Here is a 19,914-nt window from a genome sequence, read left to right on the forward strand (position 1 = left end):
TGTTGTTAACAATCAACATTAACTGTTCCATTTTTAGTAATTAAATTTATGATTAAAATATTCAAGACACCTACAGTAGCTACCTTTCATTCAAGACTGAAATTGTACTTTTCCTGTGAAGATTACTTGAATTGCAACATATCCATGGGTTGGATTTCCTGAGGGCCTGTGAATTAGGGCCTGTGAGTGTTTGATTTCAAAACTAAAATAATCACTGCCTTGAGAGTGCCTATGGCAACTCCAGAAATGTACCAGTCAGATGTCTGCATAACCAAATGATACATATATACCAAATACTGTTTTGATTTTCACTGCATTTTTACATGAGAAATCACTTGAGTAAACTCTGTCTAACCAGAGAAAAGGTTGAAGGCACCTACAAGTAAATGTTCCATGAGATGTAAGACCTATCTGATATTATACTTTAAGTATTACATGTCTACATGATCTCAGAGTTTGAATTCCTCATCTCTAGATGGTGGTGCTACTCTGGTAGGTGACAGAAGTCTCTGAACATAGTCTTTACTAATTAGAAGAAATATCACTGATAATTATTTGATATTTTATTTAAAAGATCCAACTGTTTTTGAAAATGTATGTGAATTCCATCTAGCTGTAACAAATGTGTTTAACAATCAAATTTTACTATTGTCTCAATGGCGGAATTATTTTAGTAAAGTCATGTATCGTGCTTCTAGTTCCTAGCTCTTGTCTGTCTTTGTTTCCAGACATCATTAATTGGGCACTTATGTTCAATCAAATATTCCTTAGTGTACTATGTCATACCACCGCTCAGAAAAATAAAGCCAGATGACTATTGACTACATGTTCTGAACCCAAGAACCAAGATAAATACTTCCTCCTTTTTAATCATTTTTTTCTTGTATTTGTCAAAAAAATGGAAAATACCAAAAGAATGAACAAATTTGGCTATTAAAATACTGGTATCTTGAAAAAAGATGTAAAATAACAATTGAGATCAGAGCATTATAAATTCCATTTGATAAAATCAATACAAGAATATTGTAACCAATTACACATCATCAAATTATGCCAATACCTTTTGTTAGTTTTCATTTTTCCCTAGATTTGTGCATTTTATATTTTGTATTAATGAACTTTACCACAGAAACTTCATGTAACTGTATGGACTATGCCTCTGTGTATGCCAAATGGTCAGCCTTGAAAACAACATACAGATTACATAATATAGAATAAACAGTTTAAATTTCTGAACATATATATGTGTGTGTGTGTGTGTGTGTGTGTGTGTGTGTGTGTGTGTGCGTGCGTGTGCGCCTGAAATACAGTTAGTAAAACAAAAGGGGGTCATGAATTTTAAAGAGCAGAAGGTGTATGTACAAGAATTTGATGGGAGAAAATGAAGGCAGAAATTTAATAATTAAAATATAATAATAAAAATGAAATACAATAAAAATAATACAAATACCTGTAATGTGACAAGTGATTTTACATGACTTAAATTGGGAAATTTTAATTTCCTAAATATTTGTGTATTACCGTGTTACATTTTGGATAGTGATACCTCTTTCCCCTTAGGTACTTAGGATAATTAGAACATACCATTGTCTGATATGTTGAAAATATTCACCACATGTTTTTTGTTAGAGTTATAATTTTGTATGTGAATGATGTACATACCTGTATCTAGTAAGATAGACCTGGCTCTTCAATTTCATGTGATATCAATATTTTCTTATTTATCTTATGAACTAAAATGCATCCTGATTCCATGTGCACTATGTACACAAGAAGTCATGTGTGAAATACTAGTAAGATTATTTTTATTTAGTATCTGGTATTTTGACAAAATCAATACAATATAAAAAAATATTACAGTGGGTTAAAATTGTTGTGACAGTGCCAATTGTTGTCTTAGGGTAGCCAGGTATCACAGAGATTACATGTGCAGTGGGAAATTGCTCCCCTACTTTAGAAAATAACCCCATGATTTACTCTAAATTTATACAGATATTCACACTGTAACTGAGCAGTCTGAACCATAAATTTTATCCAAGAGAAATATCAGCAATATTTGGTAAAGAGATGTGTGCAAAATGTGCATGGCACCTTTATTTATGACATCTTGAGTACCTCTGAATCTACTTGTTCAACAGGCTCATTTTGTTGGTTATGCATGTTTTCAAATCCTCATTATTGCATTTTGATTGTGTATGTGTGCATGTGTGTGTGTGTCTGTATTCATACAATAGTGTTCCTATTGATGGCAGAGGACAACTTGAGATAGTGAGTTCTTTCCTTCTACCTCAGGAATCCTATATCTTGAACTATGGTCCTCAGCTTTGTTGACAAGTGTCTTTAACCTGATCACCAATTCTCCAATTCCCCTGTTGCATGGCATCTGATGCCCTACTCTAGTCTCTGTGTAAAGTAAACATACATTATGCAGGCAAAACACCCAAAAAAGCATGAAAATAAAAATAAATAAATAATATAATATAGTATAGTATAATTGCATAAAGCATACAAGCATTCACAATGATGCTGTATAATTAGGTTGTAAATCTGAAGCCTGAGTCATATGATTTCATGCTTTATGTTAATCATACACAATAATTAACTCTTAGTTTGTGTTTATTCTTTACTTGAAGTACTTACTTTACTGTGTTAAGTCTATGAACAAAATAACAAAATACTGGCTTAAAAAAGTCATTAAGGTGGAATGCAACTCAGTTATGCAGTGTTGAATTCAGGCATTGTGTATAAGTTTTAAAGCCAATTAGGCCTCAACCCATTCAAATAATCACAGGCAATGAAGTAATGTTGAAAGCAGGAGAAACTATCTTATCTAGGGAAGAACAAAATTATTTCATATCCAATACCAAAAATCATCCCTGAAAATATGCATATGAGCAACATAATTCAGACTGAGCAGGTGTGAATAAAGATTATATATGTATATACATATTCATATATGCTTGTGACAATAGTTAATGACAATGGGGTTATGAGTTTGAAATAGAGAAAGGAGAATAAGAAGGGAGAGTATTCATGGAGAAAAGGGAAAGGGAAATGATATCATTATGTTGTAATTTCATAAATAAAGGAATAAAACCTTTAAAAAATCTTTGGAGTACACACAAGAATGGGAGAAATGAGGCTGTCAGAGTTGGAATCCAAAAAAGAGAATCAAAAAGATGAGAGAGAGTAACTATCAACTCTTTATCTCCTTGTTCTATATGGATAGCATTTATGAGAAACGGCTAATCCAAAATCTTTCAGTGACTGGCGTCACCCTTGAAAGGCTAACCAAATGCAGAGCTTCAGCTGCTATTATTCCTCTAGTTTCTTGTGACATATGTTGCTCCCAGTGGTGGGAAAATTATGCATGATCCTTTTGATCACCATTAGTTCACAACTTTATTGTTCAATGATTTTTTTCCTTCATTGATCTTTCCTACACCCCTGTCATTATTCTTAAGATGTTAGTCAACTTTACATCTGTAAAGACCATCATTTCCATTATGAAGTGCACAACTCAGCTTTACTTCTCCATCCTCACATTTGTCATTCCAGAAGGCTTCCTCGTGAAAGTCGTAACCTATGAAGGCTATGTTACCATCTGTAGCTCACACAGCTTTACAACATTGTCATGTCACAAAGGGTCTGTGGTATACTCACTGGGGTTCTTTGAGGCTACTATCCATACCACATGCATGACAATGTTGCACTTCTGTGGGTTTCATATTGTCAACCATTATTTTTGTGACATTTTGTCTTTCTTCACTGTCTTGTTCCAGCACCCATAACAATGAGATCCTGCTATTTGCTGTTGGTAGAATTAATGCTAGCTCCTACACTGGTGGTCATTATCTCTTATGCTTTCATCCTAAGTAGTATTCTTTGCATCTGCTCCAGTGAAGGATATTCCAAAGTCTTTGACACGGTAGCTCCTATATTATGGCTGTGGAATCTTCATTGGGTCTCTAACATTCATGTATTCAAGAAACCTTCCAGAAACAATATGGAATAGGAGAAACTGTCCTCTGTTTTCTACACCTCAGTGATCCCAATGCTGGATCACCTAATATACAGCCTGAGGAACAAGGATGTAAAGAATATACTGAAAAGTGTGGTTGAGGGAAGACAGCCACCCTAAAATTGAGAGAAAGAAAAATGAAACAGGCAAAGTTCTCATCTTTGCTTCGTATTTTTTTCCTTTCCTTCGGAGAAAATAGTCAACAGTACTTGAGAAATGGTTATTTTATGTTCGACAGTGTCTGAGATATTTTTGTGCAGTATCAAACAATACAATTTACTGATGAATAGAGTAATCTTAGTAGATGTTTAAGAGAAATTGAAATTGATGGAAGAGGAAGGGTTTAAACACACTGAAATATTTTGATTTTAATTTTAATACTGCTCTCACTTTCTGGAAAGTAAAGATAGCATAGTTATGTTTGAAGAAATGTCTTCCTGAGTGTTTGGCCCACGAACTCATAGAGACTGGAGTGATGCAGCACACTAGTAAGTATTCCAGCAACTGCAAGAAGCTCAGGATTGTTTGTATATCTCTTCTCTTGGAACATCCAGGAGGAGGAAAGTGCAGTTTCAGCATCAGTTTGGGCCCAATAAAACTAATTTAAAAGTTGCCTGTATAATTGTAGCTTAACAAGTTCCTCTGAATTCAAGCTTCTACATTGAATAAAATCTTTACAACAACCGTAAAAATCAAAAAAGAGTTCAAGGTAATGTCCTAATATAAGTTATGTGTGGGCTAAAAGTTCTAAGTGTTTGAGGAAAGATCACCGAATGCACAAGATAAGGGCATGGAACCATAAAATGTGGGATGAGGTTATGGTGTCCTCAAAATGAAAACTCACTGTACACCTATAAATCTTACATTGAGAAAAAACTGAAATTTACCAGTGAAATTCATTCTTTATTTACAATGAGTATTTTTATTTTTATCTTTATATTTTTTGCTGATTGTTTGCTGTCTTTTGTTTTTCAGCCTTTATAATATTTAACTTGAGTATGCTGCAGTTTGCCATCCTCATCAGATTGTCTTCAAAATGAAAAAATATATGTATAGTGTGATTAAATTTAATCACTTTTCTTACAAATAAAAGAAACTTAAGACTGAAGATTTCTCTAAGGTATCTAAGGAAAAACGTTGTCTGTAAAATGCCTCTTTACACTGAATGAAAAAACCATATTGGGAAACATTCTGGGAGTGGTAGAAGAAGCAGAAAGAGTATATGAGCCAGAGTGGATAGAGAACTCCAAGGAAATGAGGCCCTCTACATCAACAGGAACAGATCACATATCAACTCATTGAGATTGGAGCAGCACACACAGGGCCTACTGGAGTCTGCAATACATGGTACCCTAGAGCTGAAGGGAGAAGTGGAAACATGCCCCATCCCTAATCCAGAAGTTATCTCCAATTGATAACCACCTGCAAATGAAAATTTGTTATTGGCAAGGGAATTTCACTGGGCAAGCGAAGTACTCTGCCTTACAGTGGGTAGCCAACAAAAAAAATGAACTCACTGGCATCTTCGTGGATCCTTTTCTCATAAGGTATTATTAGGGCTTTTTTAATAATTATTTTGTGCATACATATATAATGTAGGTTATACTATAAAATGTACATAATTATTTATTTTAGTATATATATATATATATATATATATATGCACACCCACATATATAATGAGAATTTTTTCTCTCTTTTGATCCTACAGGCTCTTTGCAGATATATTATGGCTTTCAGTTTGGTGTTTTTAGGGGATTCATGCATACGCAAACGAGTAGGTATCTACATGTACATCTGTTTCTTGCACATTTCTGGGCTCTTTTCTTCTGTTTGTTTATTTCACCTTCTATCTTATTTTATTTTATTATTATCCTTTAGAAGCCTGCCTTGCTTTCTACTGAGAGACAGAAAGAGGGTGAATCCAGATGGGAAGCAGTTGTGAGGAATAGAGGGAAGGGAAACCCTAATCAGGAAATATTATATGGGAAAATATTTTGTCATTATATGTAAAAAAAAACAAACAAAAAGAACCTAAGCACTCAGGCTGATATGTGACCCAAACACCTGGATGCTGAAGTATGAGAATTGAAATTTGCATCCTTAGACTTCATAGCAAGATTCTACCTCCAAAGCAAGCAACAACAAAAGACATGACATAAAGAGGTAAGGGGAAGAATTCTGTGTTTCATGGTGTGGTGACGAATCTCTAAATATATTGCTGAAGGAAAATCATGGAAAGCACAATGGTTTGGGTTTAGACTAGAGGAAAGCATGTATATGTCTGACCCAGCAACATGGAAATGATTCATTGACTGCCTAAGGACTTGTTTAATTCCTCCTAATAAATATAGTGCCTCTCCTGACACCACTCAAATAAAACATAAAAAGTTTTTTGTGCGCTTGTTTGTTTGCTTTTTGGTATTTAGTTACTCAAAGCTAAACAAAGAAATTATTTTCTGCATTCAAAAATCAATAATATCTTAGTAAAGGACTGTCAAGTGATATCTGATATATTTGCACTCCATAAAAATCTTGCGAATACATAACAAGCAGTTTCTTTCCAACAATCATTACTCGAGGGGCAGGTGGTAACAGGAGGCCAAGAAGCATTCTTGCAGGTTGTTCTTAAATGCTAAGGACTCCAGGGGATTGGTATACTCGTGATTGTTTTGTATTCCTAATAAATCCCAAGTCTCAGGAGCACCACATAAAAGCTCCATATCACACTATGCTCATGATTATTGGTCCTGAGAAGATAGAGAGGATATGCTTCAGGACAATGGTAGTTTGTCAGCCATTGACACTAATGTGTGCAGAAAAGCATGGGACATTTGTTTGAATGTCATAAAAATTATCTGTTACATGAAAAAGAAACCAATTAACTTCTAAGAACCTTCCTCTTCGTGCAGGACCTAGGTGAGTGCCAGCTTCATTTATGGCAACAGCTTGATAGCTCATAAAGGCACAGTTGGCATAAGAATCATGCTCACTTACACGGAGTAATTGTTTCAGTATTCTTTCCTGGAGATAATGTATTCCTCTCTGTTTTACTGTCTTCCTTTCTTGTTATTTTTTAAGATTGGGTCACACAATCTGAGGGAATGATTGCCAATCCAAATTTAACCACCTATGGTACAGAGAATGTCATAGGGGTTTCCATAATTCTGAATCATTGAATACCCTAAAGAACTTCCATAGGATATATTTATTGTTTGCTCTATATCTTGCACACTCACATACACATATCTGTAAGACATAAATATATCATCCCTCAGTAAACACAAATTGCTGTTTCTTTGTGAAGGAATCATCTCAGACAATGAGGAGAGAGATCATGAATCCATCCATGACAAATAGTCCTTCTTTGTTTCTTCCTGACCTTCCTCAGTAGTTGATATGTCCTAAGAGCATGAAAGGGACAGATGTTTCAATAATATCTCAAATCCTCATAAAAAGACCTGTGGCTTCTTTATGTGTGTCACAACCTTCAAGGTGTAAGGAAGATTTTTAAGTACATAAGGACTTCTAACTAAAAGCAGGAGGAATAGTATGTTCGGGACTTTTCTGGGGAATCTTAGAAGTAGCACTCCTGGGAGAAGGCATAAGATTCATAAGATATTGCCCATCAATCCAATATCCCCAAATTGTACAAATAGAGTTCAAAACCAAAAGTGGCACAACCGCCATAAGATGCCTCATGTTTGCTGGATCTTTGTCAAACAGCTGCGCTGGCTTTAAGACTTTTGCAGTTGCCATCAGATGTGGCTGTGCCACTGACCTCAGAAAAACTACCCATAGTAACCCTAGGAGATAGTGTGCTCATTGTCACAATTTATCTGAGGCTTCCAGATTCTTGAACTATGATGTTAAAAGCATGAGCAAAATACACACAGCTTTTTCTTCTATTCACCTGTCAGCAAATGTTTCCCTCTCTCCATTGAAGATAATTTTAATTTTGCTGCTAAATCCAGGAGACAAATGTTTCTATGTAAGGATGCACTAATTTTGTGATCTAAAAATCACAAATGGCTTAGATAAACTTATAGTATATATATTAAAGGCCCATGGACCATAGATGAAAATGATATGTTGGCATTTTTTAAATCACTCTTTGAAGATTTGGTTTCATTTGGAATAGGAGTAAAGTCTTCCATATGTAATTTTTAGTTGCATATGAAATTTAGCATATTTATGGTGGTATGATACTAAACTAAAGGCTTTTTTTCTACTTCCACAGAAATTTTCGAAGGATGGGCATTGGGAATCAGTCTACTGCAGTGTTTGTGTTGGTGGGATTAACACAGCAGCCAGAGCTCCTCCTGCCCCTTTTCCTCCTGTTCCTGGGAATCTATGTGGTGACAGTAGTGGGGAACCTGGGCATGATCCTGCTCATCACAGTCAGCCCTCTGCTGCACACTCCCATGTATTATTTCCTCCGAAGCTTATCCTTTGTTGATCTCTGCTATTCCACCGTCATTACACCCAAAATGCTGGTGAACTTTCTTGGGAAGAAAAATTTGATCTTCTATTCTGAATGCCTAGCCCAGCTCTTTTTCTTTGTGATCTTTGTGGTGGCTGAGGGTTACCTCCTGACTGCCATGGCATATGATCGCTATGTGGCCATCTGCAGACCATTGATGTACAATGTGATCATGTCATCTAGGCTCTGTTCACTGTTGGTTCTGGTTTCCTTCATCCTAGGCCTTTTGTCTGCCATTGCACACACAAGTGCTATGATGAAACTGAGCTTTTGTAAATCCCACATCATAAGCCATTACTTCTGTGATGTGCTCCCCCTTCTCAACCTCTCCTGCTCTAACACAAGTCTCAATGAGCTGCTTCTATTTATCATTGGAGGGATCAACACCTTGGTGCCTACCCTAGCTGTTGCTATTTCCTACATCTTTATCTTTAGAAACATCCTTCGCATCAGGTCATCAGAGGGGCGTGTTAAAGCCTTTGGCACCTGTAGCTCTCATCTCATGGCTGTGGGGATCTTCTTTGGGTCTATCACCTTTATGTATTTCAAGCCTTCTTCAAGTAATACTCTGGAACAAGAAAAGGTGTCTTCTGTGTTTTACACCACAGTGATCCCCTTGCTGAACCCATTAATATATAGTTTGAGGAACAAAGATGTGAAGAAAGCATTGAGTAGATTCTTGTTGGGGAGATAATCTTATTTTTGCCAACAATAGATGGTAGAAGAGCTTGTTCTAATGAAAACATGTTCTGTCAATTCATTTTATTTCTCTTTTCTAATGTACAACATGTCTATGTTTATGGTTCTGGGACTGCACTCAGAGCAGCCTGTATATCTGGCAAGGGTTATGCCAGAAGCCTACTTGCCATATCTATATTTTTGAAAATGCTTTAACATATATTGTTGATTCATCTTTTCCATTAACATAGAAAATGATTTCGTAAAGCAGATATTAGTGATTTTATAAGAAAATTCACCTTTTTCCATCATATAAGTGAAATGATAATTTGTTTGTTTCTAACATCTGACTCTACTTTGAATGTTCAGTAGTTGCTTACTGAAACCTTTTTATGTCCTTAGTTTAGCAGTAAGGGATGAGGGCTTATGAACCCTTCCACCATCCATAAATAACTGTGAATTGGTCTCTCTAGTCTAGGCTCAGTAGGAACAGTCCCTGGTTCTTTTAGTTCATAAGTACAATGATTGTGTTTTAGATGCTATATTTTCCTGCCGTTTTCCCTTTCTTTTACATCTTACATTCCTTCTGTCATTCATCTAAAATGTTTCTCAAGCCTTAGATGGTATAGTTAAATATAAGTGTTTTGTTTAGTCTTCAAATCTTTTTCTTTTTTCTTTCTTTTCTTATTTTTTTTTTTCATTTTTCAAGACAGGGTTTCTCTGTGGCTTTGGAGGCTGTCCTGGGATTAGCTCTTGTAGTCCAGGCTGGTCTTGAACTCACAGAGATCCACCTGCCTCTGCCTCCCGAGTGCTGGGATTAAAGGCATGTGCCACCAATGCCCAGCTAGTCTTCAGATCTTAGCTATCACTTATTCTCAGCATTCTGGACAGCCATGAGTCTCTATTTATCACTGTTCAGTGTAAATGGAACATTCTCTCATTAGTGTTGAGAGAGGCTTTTACCTAAGGGTGAAACAGAAAAACTTAGAATGCAGTTTGGAACTATGTCTATATAAATAATCATTAGCCATAATTTTCCTTATAGAACTGATTTATAGACTCCTGATGGGATCTGTGAGTTGGTGAGTCACTATCTTCAGTTGTATCACCACTGTGCCTATCAGACTCCAAAACGTAGTTCTAATTCTAAGGACACAGTTGTTCCTGGTCATAAAGAAGGGATAGAAATTAATACACAGAAATATAAAAGGAGGATTAGTGTGGGAAAGGGGAGTAGACATGAGAGGGGAGAGAAGAGACAGGCTAGAGTTAAAAACAATCCAAATGTAAAGTGCATGGTGCACAGGTACAGAACTGGCCAAGATCAAATTATTCTACATAGAGGGATATTCTTGCAGCCTAGACACACATGGGCGGGCCTAGGCCCTGCTCCAAATGATTGACTTTGAAGATCCCCATGGAAGGCCTCACGCTCCCTGGGGAGTTAGAAAAAGGATGGGGTAGGGGGTTAGTGGGGGGCAGGAGGAGGGAGGGAAGGGGAACTGGGATTGACATGTAAAACAAAGATATTTCTAATTTAAATAAAAAAGAAAGAAAACAAGCAGACTGAGAGATACTGGGCTTCTAATTGATATGGAATGTTTAGAAACATGGAACTAGATCCTAAGTCCATCCATTAATCCTTGCTAGGACAAGGCAAATGTATGATAAAATCAAGAGAAACAGGGAAAAAAAGCAGAAAAGATTGGCAGGTTCAGTTTGCATGTTCGGTTCAATGTGTTTTTACACTTTTCTACAGAATATGTGAGATTACTTGATTTACGTTTGCCTCCTGACTACCATGAATCAATATCTCCTTAATCCAAACAATATAAAGGAAGAATGTCCCTAAAATATCATGATGTATTATTGAATGTAAATTGTTATTCAATTAGGTGTTTTATAAGAAATACCCCAGGAGAGCCAGGCGGTGGTGGTATGTGCCTTTAATCACAGCACTCGGGAAGCAGAGTCAGGCAGATCTCTGTGAGTTCGAGACCAGCCTGGTCTACAAGAGCTAGTTCCAGGACAGCCTCCAAAGACACAGAGAAAAACCAAAAAACAAAAAAGAAAGAAAGAAAGAAAGAAAGAAAGAAAGAAAGAAAGAAAGAAAGAAAAAAGAAATACCCGAGGAGTATAACAATTAGAAAAGAAGGAAAAGTTACCTTTAATTTTGAACAATATAATATCTAACTGCAAATCTCTTTAAAAATGGTAATGAAAGTAACCTAAGGCTTCAGAAAGTGAATGAGAGGTAAATTAACTTTCAGAATTCAGTATGAAATATGTCTCCTACATGATATAAACCCTGCTCTAAAACAATGAGGTGACAGATTATGTGTGCATGCACTGAACAAAAGGAGTCAAGATCTTTCTGCAGGAAAACTCTCAATTACTCCTAAAATGTACAAAAGTAGATTTGATCAAGTGAGAACTTAAGTTTTGAATAGAATGAAACAATATTTAAACATACTAGTTTTCACAATAAATTAACAAATTTGACAATACACAAACAAAATCTTCAAATTAATTATTATGGATATAGCCATTAATCTTTATGTTCATGAAATTTCATCATGCAAAATTTATTAAGGGAAGGCGAAGTACATGAAACTGCACATATGTAAGAAGGACAAAGATTTCTTTTAGCATATTTATGAATTTTGGAACTATTTCTGCAATCAAAATAAAAAAATAGTTGATTATATTTCATGACTCTACTTTTGACCTATGTTCATAGACAACAACTCATTTCCACATTGTCTCAGTGGACTTGTGATTGGCATTTCTATAATTTCATATAAATATATATGTTTTTCTTTACACAAAAATTTAAATATTTATCCATAATTCCATTTTTATTGTTCAGAATGCTATTGTATGGACTTAACACCATCTCATCACTTACTTATTCTTGATCACTCAAGGTCTTTCAGTCTATTACAAATAGCTATTATCAGTACTATACTGTTATGATCATATATTTTATTTAATGCAAAAACATAACTAGCTGAAATTTTCATGAAGTATGTTAATTGTATGTTATGCTTAACTATTAGCCATCCATCTAACTGCAAATCTGCTTCTGAATAAAGTAAAATTTAAACCTCTAACAGTTATGAACAAGAGTTGCAATTGTTCTATTTTAAAGTCAAAACAGGGATCATATTTTAATTTTAACAGTTTCTAACATATTTTATGTTTTTGAACTTGCTGATGCAAAATACAAAATGTATTTTCACGTGCTTACTGTTCATTTATTTCACTCTATCAATTCTGTTCTTATATATGGTACTGACTAATAATGCATCCAGAGAGGGTTGTTTTACAGGACCAGACTCATCTCTGCTGAACTAATGGCTATGAATATAACTTGTTATCACTAAGGTCAATTAAGATTTATTCTCCTGCATTATGAATAAATACACTACCAATAACAATGATGCATCTGTTATGTTACAAAAGATAAGTTAATATTTAGACCAGAAAATTTTCCATAAGAATTCTTATTCAATCAAAACTTTGGGGGAATTTCAATGCTGGAGAAAAGCAGCATATTTGAGATTTAGATTAAAAGCTTGATGTATCACAAAGCCTTCATTTAAATGTTTAAGGAAAAAACACACAATTTTGAAAATATTAATTTAACTTTCTTTTTTATTTATATTTATATATTTAATTTTTCTTTAAATTACAAACAAGGTTGTTTTACATGTCAATCCCCGTTCCCTCTCCCTCCCTTCCCCTGGCCCCAGTAACACCCTACCTATCCAATAACATTTCTGCTCCCCAGTGAGAATGAGGCCTTCCGTGGGGGGTTCTTCAGAGTATGTCATATCCTTTGGGATAGGGCCTACGCCCTCCCCTGTGTATCTAGGCTGAGGAAGTATCACTCTATGTGAAATGGGATCATAAAGTCCATTCCGATGCTATGGATAAGTACTGATCTACTTCAAGAGGTCCCATATATTTCTGAAGCCTCCTCACTGACACCCACATTTATGGGGTCTGGATCAGTTCCATGCTGGTTTTCCAGTGATCAGTCTGGGGGCCACATCACCTTTTACAATAGCCCCAAACATAAAATATCTTGGGGTAACAATAACCAAACAAGAGAGAGACCTGTAGAGCAAGAACTTAGAGTCTTTAAAGAAAGATATTAAAGATGATACCAGAAAATGGAAAGGTCTCCCATGCTCTTGGATAAGTAGGATCAATATAGTAAAAATGGCAATCTTAGAGTTGTTTTGATTTGCATTTCTCTGATGGCTAAGGTTGTTTAACACTTTCTTATGTGTCTTTCAGCCACTTTAGATTCCTCTATTGAGACTTGTCTATTTAGTTCTGTATCCCACTTTTTAATTGCATTGTTTGGTGTTTTGGAGACTAGCTTCTTGAGTTCTTTGTATATTTTGGAGATCAGCTCTCTGTCAGATGTGGGGTTGGTAAATATCTTTTTCCAGTCTGTGGCCTGCTGTTTTGTCTTGCTGACTGTGTCCTTTGCCTTACCGAAGCTTCTCAGTTTCAGGAGGTCCCATTTATTAATTGTGGATCTCAGTGTCTGTGCTACTGGTGTTATGTTCAGGAAGCTATCTCCTGTCCCAATTTGTTCAAGAGCATTTCCCACTTTCTCTTCTAAGAGGTTCTGTATGGCTGGATTTATGTTGAGGTCTTTGATCCATTTGGACTTAAGTTTTCTGCACGGCGATAGACATGGATCTATGTGCAGTCTTCTACATGCCAGCATCCAGTTATGCCAGCACTATTTGTTGAAGATGTTTTCTTTATTCCATTGTATATCTTTGGCTTTTTTGTCAAAAATCAGTTGTTCATAGGTGTGTGAGTTAATATCAGGGTTTTCCATCTTACTCCTGTCAGAATGGCTAAAATCAAAAACACCAATGACAGTTTATGCTGGAGAGGTTGTGAAGAAAGGGGAACACTCCTCCACTGACGGTGGGAGTGCCAGCTAGTACAGCCACTTGGGAAATATATATGGCGATTCCTCAGGAAAATCAGAATCATTCTCCCACAAGATCCAGCAATTCCACTCTTAGGTATATACCCAAAAGAAGCACATTCCTACAACAAGGACATCTGTTCAGCTATGTTCGTAGAAACATTATTTGTAATAGCCAGAACCTGGAAACAACCTAGATGCCCCTCAACTGAAGAATGGGTAGAAAAAATATGGTACATTTACACAATGGAGTACTACTCAATGGGGAAAAAAGGCAATGAAACCTTGAAATTTGCAGGCAAATGGATGGAACTAAAATAAACCCTTCTGAGCAAGGTAACCCAGTCACAAAAAGACAGGCATTGTATGTACTCACTCATAGGTGGATTTTAGATATAGAGTAAAGGATACCAGCCTGCAGCCCAGGCTGCCTGAGAGGCTGGTAAACGAGGACCCTAAGAGACATACATGATCCCCTGGAGAAGGGGAAAGGGACGAGATCTCCTGAGAAAATTGGGAGCACTGGGGAAGGGGAGTGGGATCTAGGAGAATGAGGAAGGGGAGAAGATGAGGGATGAGGAAGACATGATGGGGCAGGCAGGTTGAGTTGGGGGAAGAACAGAGGAGAGCAAGGTAAGATAAACTATAAGAGAGGGATACATTATAGGTTTAAAGAGAAATGACACACTAGGAAAATGTCTGGAGAGCTACAGGATGACACCAACTAACAATCTAAGCAACAGAGGAGAGGCTACCTTAAGTGTTCTCTCCTGATAATGAGATTGATGACTAATTCATATGCCATCCTATAGCCTTCATCCAGCAGCTGGTGGAAGTAGAAGCAGACACCCACAGCTAAACCTTGAACTGAACTGAAATCCAGTTGCAGAGAAGGAGGAGTGATGAGCAAAGGGATTAAGACCAGGCTGGTGAAACCCACAGAAACAGTGAAACTGAATAAGGGAGAGATCTTGGTCCCCAGACTAAGGGAAAACAGAATGGGACTGATCCAGACTCCATGAATGTGGTTGTCAGTGAGGATACCTCAGAAATCTATGGGACACTTGTAGAGGATCAGTACTTATCCCTAGCATAGGAATGAACTTTGTAAGGCCATCCCACATGGAGGGATACTCCCTGACCCTAGACACAAAGGGGTTGACCTAAGCTTTATCCCGAAGAATACGACAGACTTTGAAGACCCCCCCTTTGGAAGGCCTCACCCTTTCTGGGGAGCAGAATGGGTATGAGATGGGTAGGGTGTTAGTTGGGGTAGCAAGGGAGGGAGAGGGACCTGGGATTGACATGTAAAATAATTTTCCTTCTAATAAAAAAAGGGAAATGGCAATCTTGCTAAAAGCAATCCACAGTTTCAATGCAATCCCCATCAAAATACTGGCAAAATTCTTCACAGACCTTGAAAGGACATTACTCAAGTTTATATGGAGAAACAAAAGACCCAGTATATCCAAAACAACCCTGCACAATAAAGGAACTTCGGATGTATCATCATCCCTGACTTCAAGCTCTATTATAGAGCTATAGTCCTGAAAACAGCTTGATACTGGAGTAAAAATAGACAGGTAGACCAATTGAATTGAAAACCCTGAAACTAACCCACATACTTACTAACACCTGATTTTTGACAAAGAACCTAAAGCTATATAATGGAATAAAGAAAGTGTCTTCAACAAATGGTGCTGGCATAACTGGAAGCTGGCATGTGGAAGACTGCAGATAGATCCATGTCTATCGCCATGCTTAAAACCTAAGTCCAAGTGGATCAAAGACCTCAACATAAATCCAGCCATACTGAACCTCTTAGAAGAGAAAGTAGGAAATACCCTTGAAGGAACTGGTGCAGGAGATTGCTTCCTGAACATTACACCTGTAGCACAGACACCGAGATCAACAATTAATAAATCAGAACTCCTGAAATTGAAAATATTTTTAAGGGAAACTATTGCCTGCCTAGGAGATTGCTCAGCTCTTTCATGAGAGGTAGACGGGCATAATGGAAGTGATCACTTGAAGGAAAAATAAGTCCTACATATAGAGATGGCACGTGAAGTGCCATCTGGGAGTGTGAAGGCTAGCAGAAAAGAAAATTACAAGGAATAGGAGCAGGTTCCCCATCAGGATGAGGATGTAGAAAGAGAAAAAAAGGAGAAGAGTGTGGTCTCAAGACCCTCTGTATGAGTGTGCTGGATGATGAAACAAACAGAGTCACTATGAAGAAATTCCTCATAGATTTGAGGTTTCCTGATTTAAAAGCAGAACACAGATCTCCCAGACATAAACACTGTAGTCAAATCAAGGAGTTTTCACATGCATATATTGGTTTCATTTTCAACAAATCCCTTACAATTAAGTAGCATATCTACATGGAGAAAAAACATGAAGAGTATAATTGGAAACATTAATTAAAAAATTCAAACAGAAAACTAACCAAGTGTGGACATTCTCATTGTATTTTAAACAATATTTTGCAGAAAAGAGTTATAAAAAGACTCCCATTTGGAGGAAAATTGTGCTTTCATAGATTGGAAAACTCAGCCTAGAAATCACTTTTCCAACCTGAACTATAAAATCAATACAATCTCAATTAGAAACATATTAGAATTTTTAATGATAATAACAAATTAATTCTGTAACTTAGACTAAAAGGTTCATATAGATATTTTTTCTTTTCTTATTCTAGTTAAATATAATTAATAATTTTCCCCTTTCATAAACAAAATGAAGTGGTAAAGCTCAAACTACATGCTAATTACTCTAACATTGAATTATTGAGTTCATGTACACCAGTTAAGATAGAGACATATCTCTGCAGTACCAAATAGAGAATTCATAACATAGTCTTCTATATTTATAGTTAATCTATTTTTGGCAAATTGTACAAAGAAGGTAGCCCAAGAATAATAATTCCAATACTAATTCTAGAATGACTGAGAAATTATATAGCAAATAAAAATAAAAGTCAATTTTCCTAGAGCAATGTCTAAACAAAAATATACTTACATATACTTACATACATATATATTATTTAGATGTAAATTTTGAATACACAATTCATCTAGATACTAACAGAAATATTATCTCAATATATAATATATATTAATATATATATTAATGTTTTTTTCTGTTTTTATTTAAAACAATCTTTTAATTTTGCATACCACTCCCACTTCCTGTCCTTCTCCTCCTCCTGCTCCCCCATCTTCCTTCCTCCAGATCTCCCATTGATTCCTCAGAGAGGGTGAGGCCCCCATGTGGAGAAATCAGGATATTCGACACAAAGCAAAGTATAACTAGCCTATATTCCACAACCCCAGAGAAATTCAGTAACAAGGAAAATCCTAAGACAGACATACATGGATCCTCTGGGGAAGGAGAAATAAAAAAGATCTCCTGAGTAGATCTTAATTTTATATATAACACAACTGCAATCCATGAAATTTTTTAAACAAAGCATACTACATTAAAATTATTTACATGGAGGTCATGAAAGAAAACAAAAGAATACAAATCAATTAAGGTCAGTAGGCGACTGAAGTGAAAAAGCAATAAAATAAATGAGAGATTCCTGGTAATTTCCTGATACTACAGTAGTTCATTAGATGACAAAGAAGAAAAATTGAAATTACATCACTAGGCAGTAATACCTGTAACTGTGTCAAATCACTGATAATATACAAAGGGCATAAATTATATAACATGATACATGTTGCCATCAAAATATTCTGGGTATTGGGTATTTGTAATTTGCATTTTGGAAACCTAAGTCTAAAATTTATTAAAATTGTTAATAAGTTGAAATTTTGTGATAATTCTAAACAATAGGATAAAAAATAGTTCATCTTGAGGAAGACGTTTACTAATTGTATATATCCAATGAGAAATAGAATCCATAATTGTGTTTTAATGTACCAAAAAAATGTCAGGAAATTGTTCTAGATGAAGACAAATAAGCAACAGATTTGAACACATTTTTCATCCAATCTATTAAATAAATGGCAGATAAATATAGGAATATAATCAACATCATCAATCAAAAGTAATACAAATTAAATCATAATAGGACACTTTTACAATTTTTAGATTTAAAAAATGAGAAAAACAAATGCCACAGAATATAGTTCAGCACTTTTATTCACTTATAAGAGAGAAAGGATAGTTCATTCTTTTTTTTTTTTTTTTTGGTTTTTCGAGACAGTTTTTCTCTGTGTAGCTTTGGAGCCTATCCTGGCACTCACTCTGCAAACCAGGATGGCCTTGAACTCGCAGAGATCCGCCTGCCTCTGCCTCCAGAGTGCCGGGATTAAAGGTGTGTGCCACCAACGCCTGGCAGGATACTTCATTCTTATATAACAACATGTGCCTATGAAAAAAATCTGCAATACTTTCAATTAAAAACATTTTCAGGAAAATAAAACTGAGTATTTAGAAGCTTCTTAATTTTAGATGTCATTCATTTATTCAGTGAATAAGTAATAAAGATATCATTAAAGAATAGAAGAAATATATACATAGAAACACAATTTCTGCCGTATTTAAGCTGAATTTTTTTTCCAGTACTGAGGATTAGACCCACTGTCTAAGCTTGCTATGTCAGTGCTCTATCAGTGAGATGTATCCTAGCCCCTGTGTTTTCTTAAATAATGTCTTACCAGTTCAGTCTGACCTTGGACTTACTATGACACTCCCGCTGATGATGTCCAATCCAGTTCCTGCAAGAACACTGGTACAGGAGATACTTGCCACTTTGCACTGCATGGGACTTTCTATGGTAACATAAATGTAACCCAAATAATCTTTTTGGTATTTAAGAAAGCTCAGGGTCTCTCAACCTTGGGATCTGAGATTTAGTGTCTGTAGAGCAACGCTCATGGAATGGGCAAGACTTGAACACCTTCATTGCCCCCTGTATCATTTCTTTCACATGTCCATGGGAGTTTTCATGATTTAATCATTGGTAACCCTGGAGAAGCAAGTAGTTGTAAGTTTACAACAATCTTCATTAAATTTAAAAAGTAATGTTTGGAGATAGAAATAAATTATTTTTCCAGTGTGCCAGCCTGCATGATAGACTAATCTCAGACTGGAAGGGTCTTGACAACTTCTATTGCCTGTCTCTCATGTTAATGTCTTTACCTGGGGCAACACTCAAACACAGTCACTTTCATTATATAAACATTTCCAGGATCCTGTAACTAAAATGCACATTACATTTTAAAAGAATTTAATGAATAAGACAGAAATATTAAATTTCTGTCACAGACTCTATTTGTCCTGATAGTAAGGAACTTTAAAAAGTAAGTTAAGAGTATATTCAAAGGAATTTTATAAATCACTATTGTGGATATAACTTTTCCATGTAGATATTATTAAATATAAAGATCAATATTGATTGCACAATTGTAGTGTACTGTACTATTTTCTTAAATTCAATGAGTATTTTCTTAATTACTTAAAAATAGCTCATTGAGTAGGAGAGAAAATAAAGCACTGATACTTAATAACTCAGTCATAAGACTGGAGACTGATCTAAACCAGGTCTGATTCCAGAGCCAAGGCCCCTCATCCTTCTGTGCTGATAGCTGTTATTATTGACTAACGTGAGATCTCAGGTCAGATACCTGGAACAGTTATGAAAGGTTCCATAGATTAAACAATAAAACACGTGGGATTGAAAAAAGTTCCCAATGAATTGCAGCATAGCAAGGAGGAAAACTCTTCAGTGAAATAATCTGTCCTGGGAAGGAGTGAGCT

The 19,914-nt window shown here is 35.8% G+C and overlaps 1 protein-coding gene and 1 pseudogene across 1 annotated transcript; both read left to right on the top strand.

Annotated features, from left to right (window-relative positions):
• Positions 1 to 3,179: 3,179 nt before the first annotated feature.
• On the top strand, positions 3,180 to 4,141 carry LOC100753153 (annotated as a pseudogene).
• Positions 4,142 to 8,274: 4,133 nt separating this feature from the next.
• On the top strand, positions 8,275 to 9,198 carry LOC100773833 (olfactory receptor 8D1). The gene has a single exon (XM_027412268.1). The coding sequence runs from the start codon at positions 8,275 to 8,277 to the stop codon at positions 9,196 to 9,198; it is 924 nt and encodes a 307-aa protein (XP_027268069.1).
• Positions 9,199 to 19,914: the final 10,716 nt, after the last annotated feature.

The sequence above is a fragment of the Cricetulus griseus genome, chromosome 4, assembly GCF_003668045.3.
Source record: "Cricetulus griseus strain 17A/GY chromosome 4, alternate assembly CriGri-PICRH-1.0, whole genome shotgun sequence".
NCBI classification, from domain to species: Eukaryota; Metazoa; Chordata; class Mammalia; order Rodentia; family Cricetidae; genus Cricetulus; species Cricetulus griseus.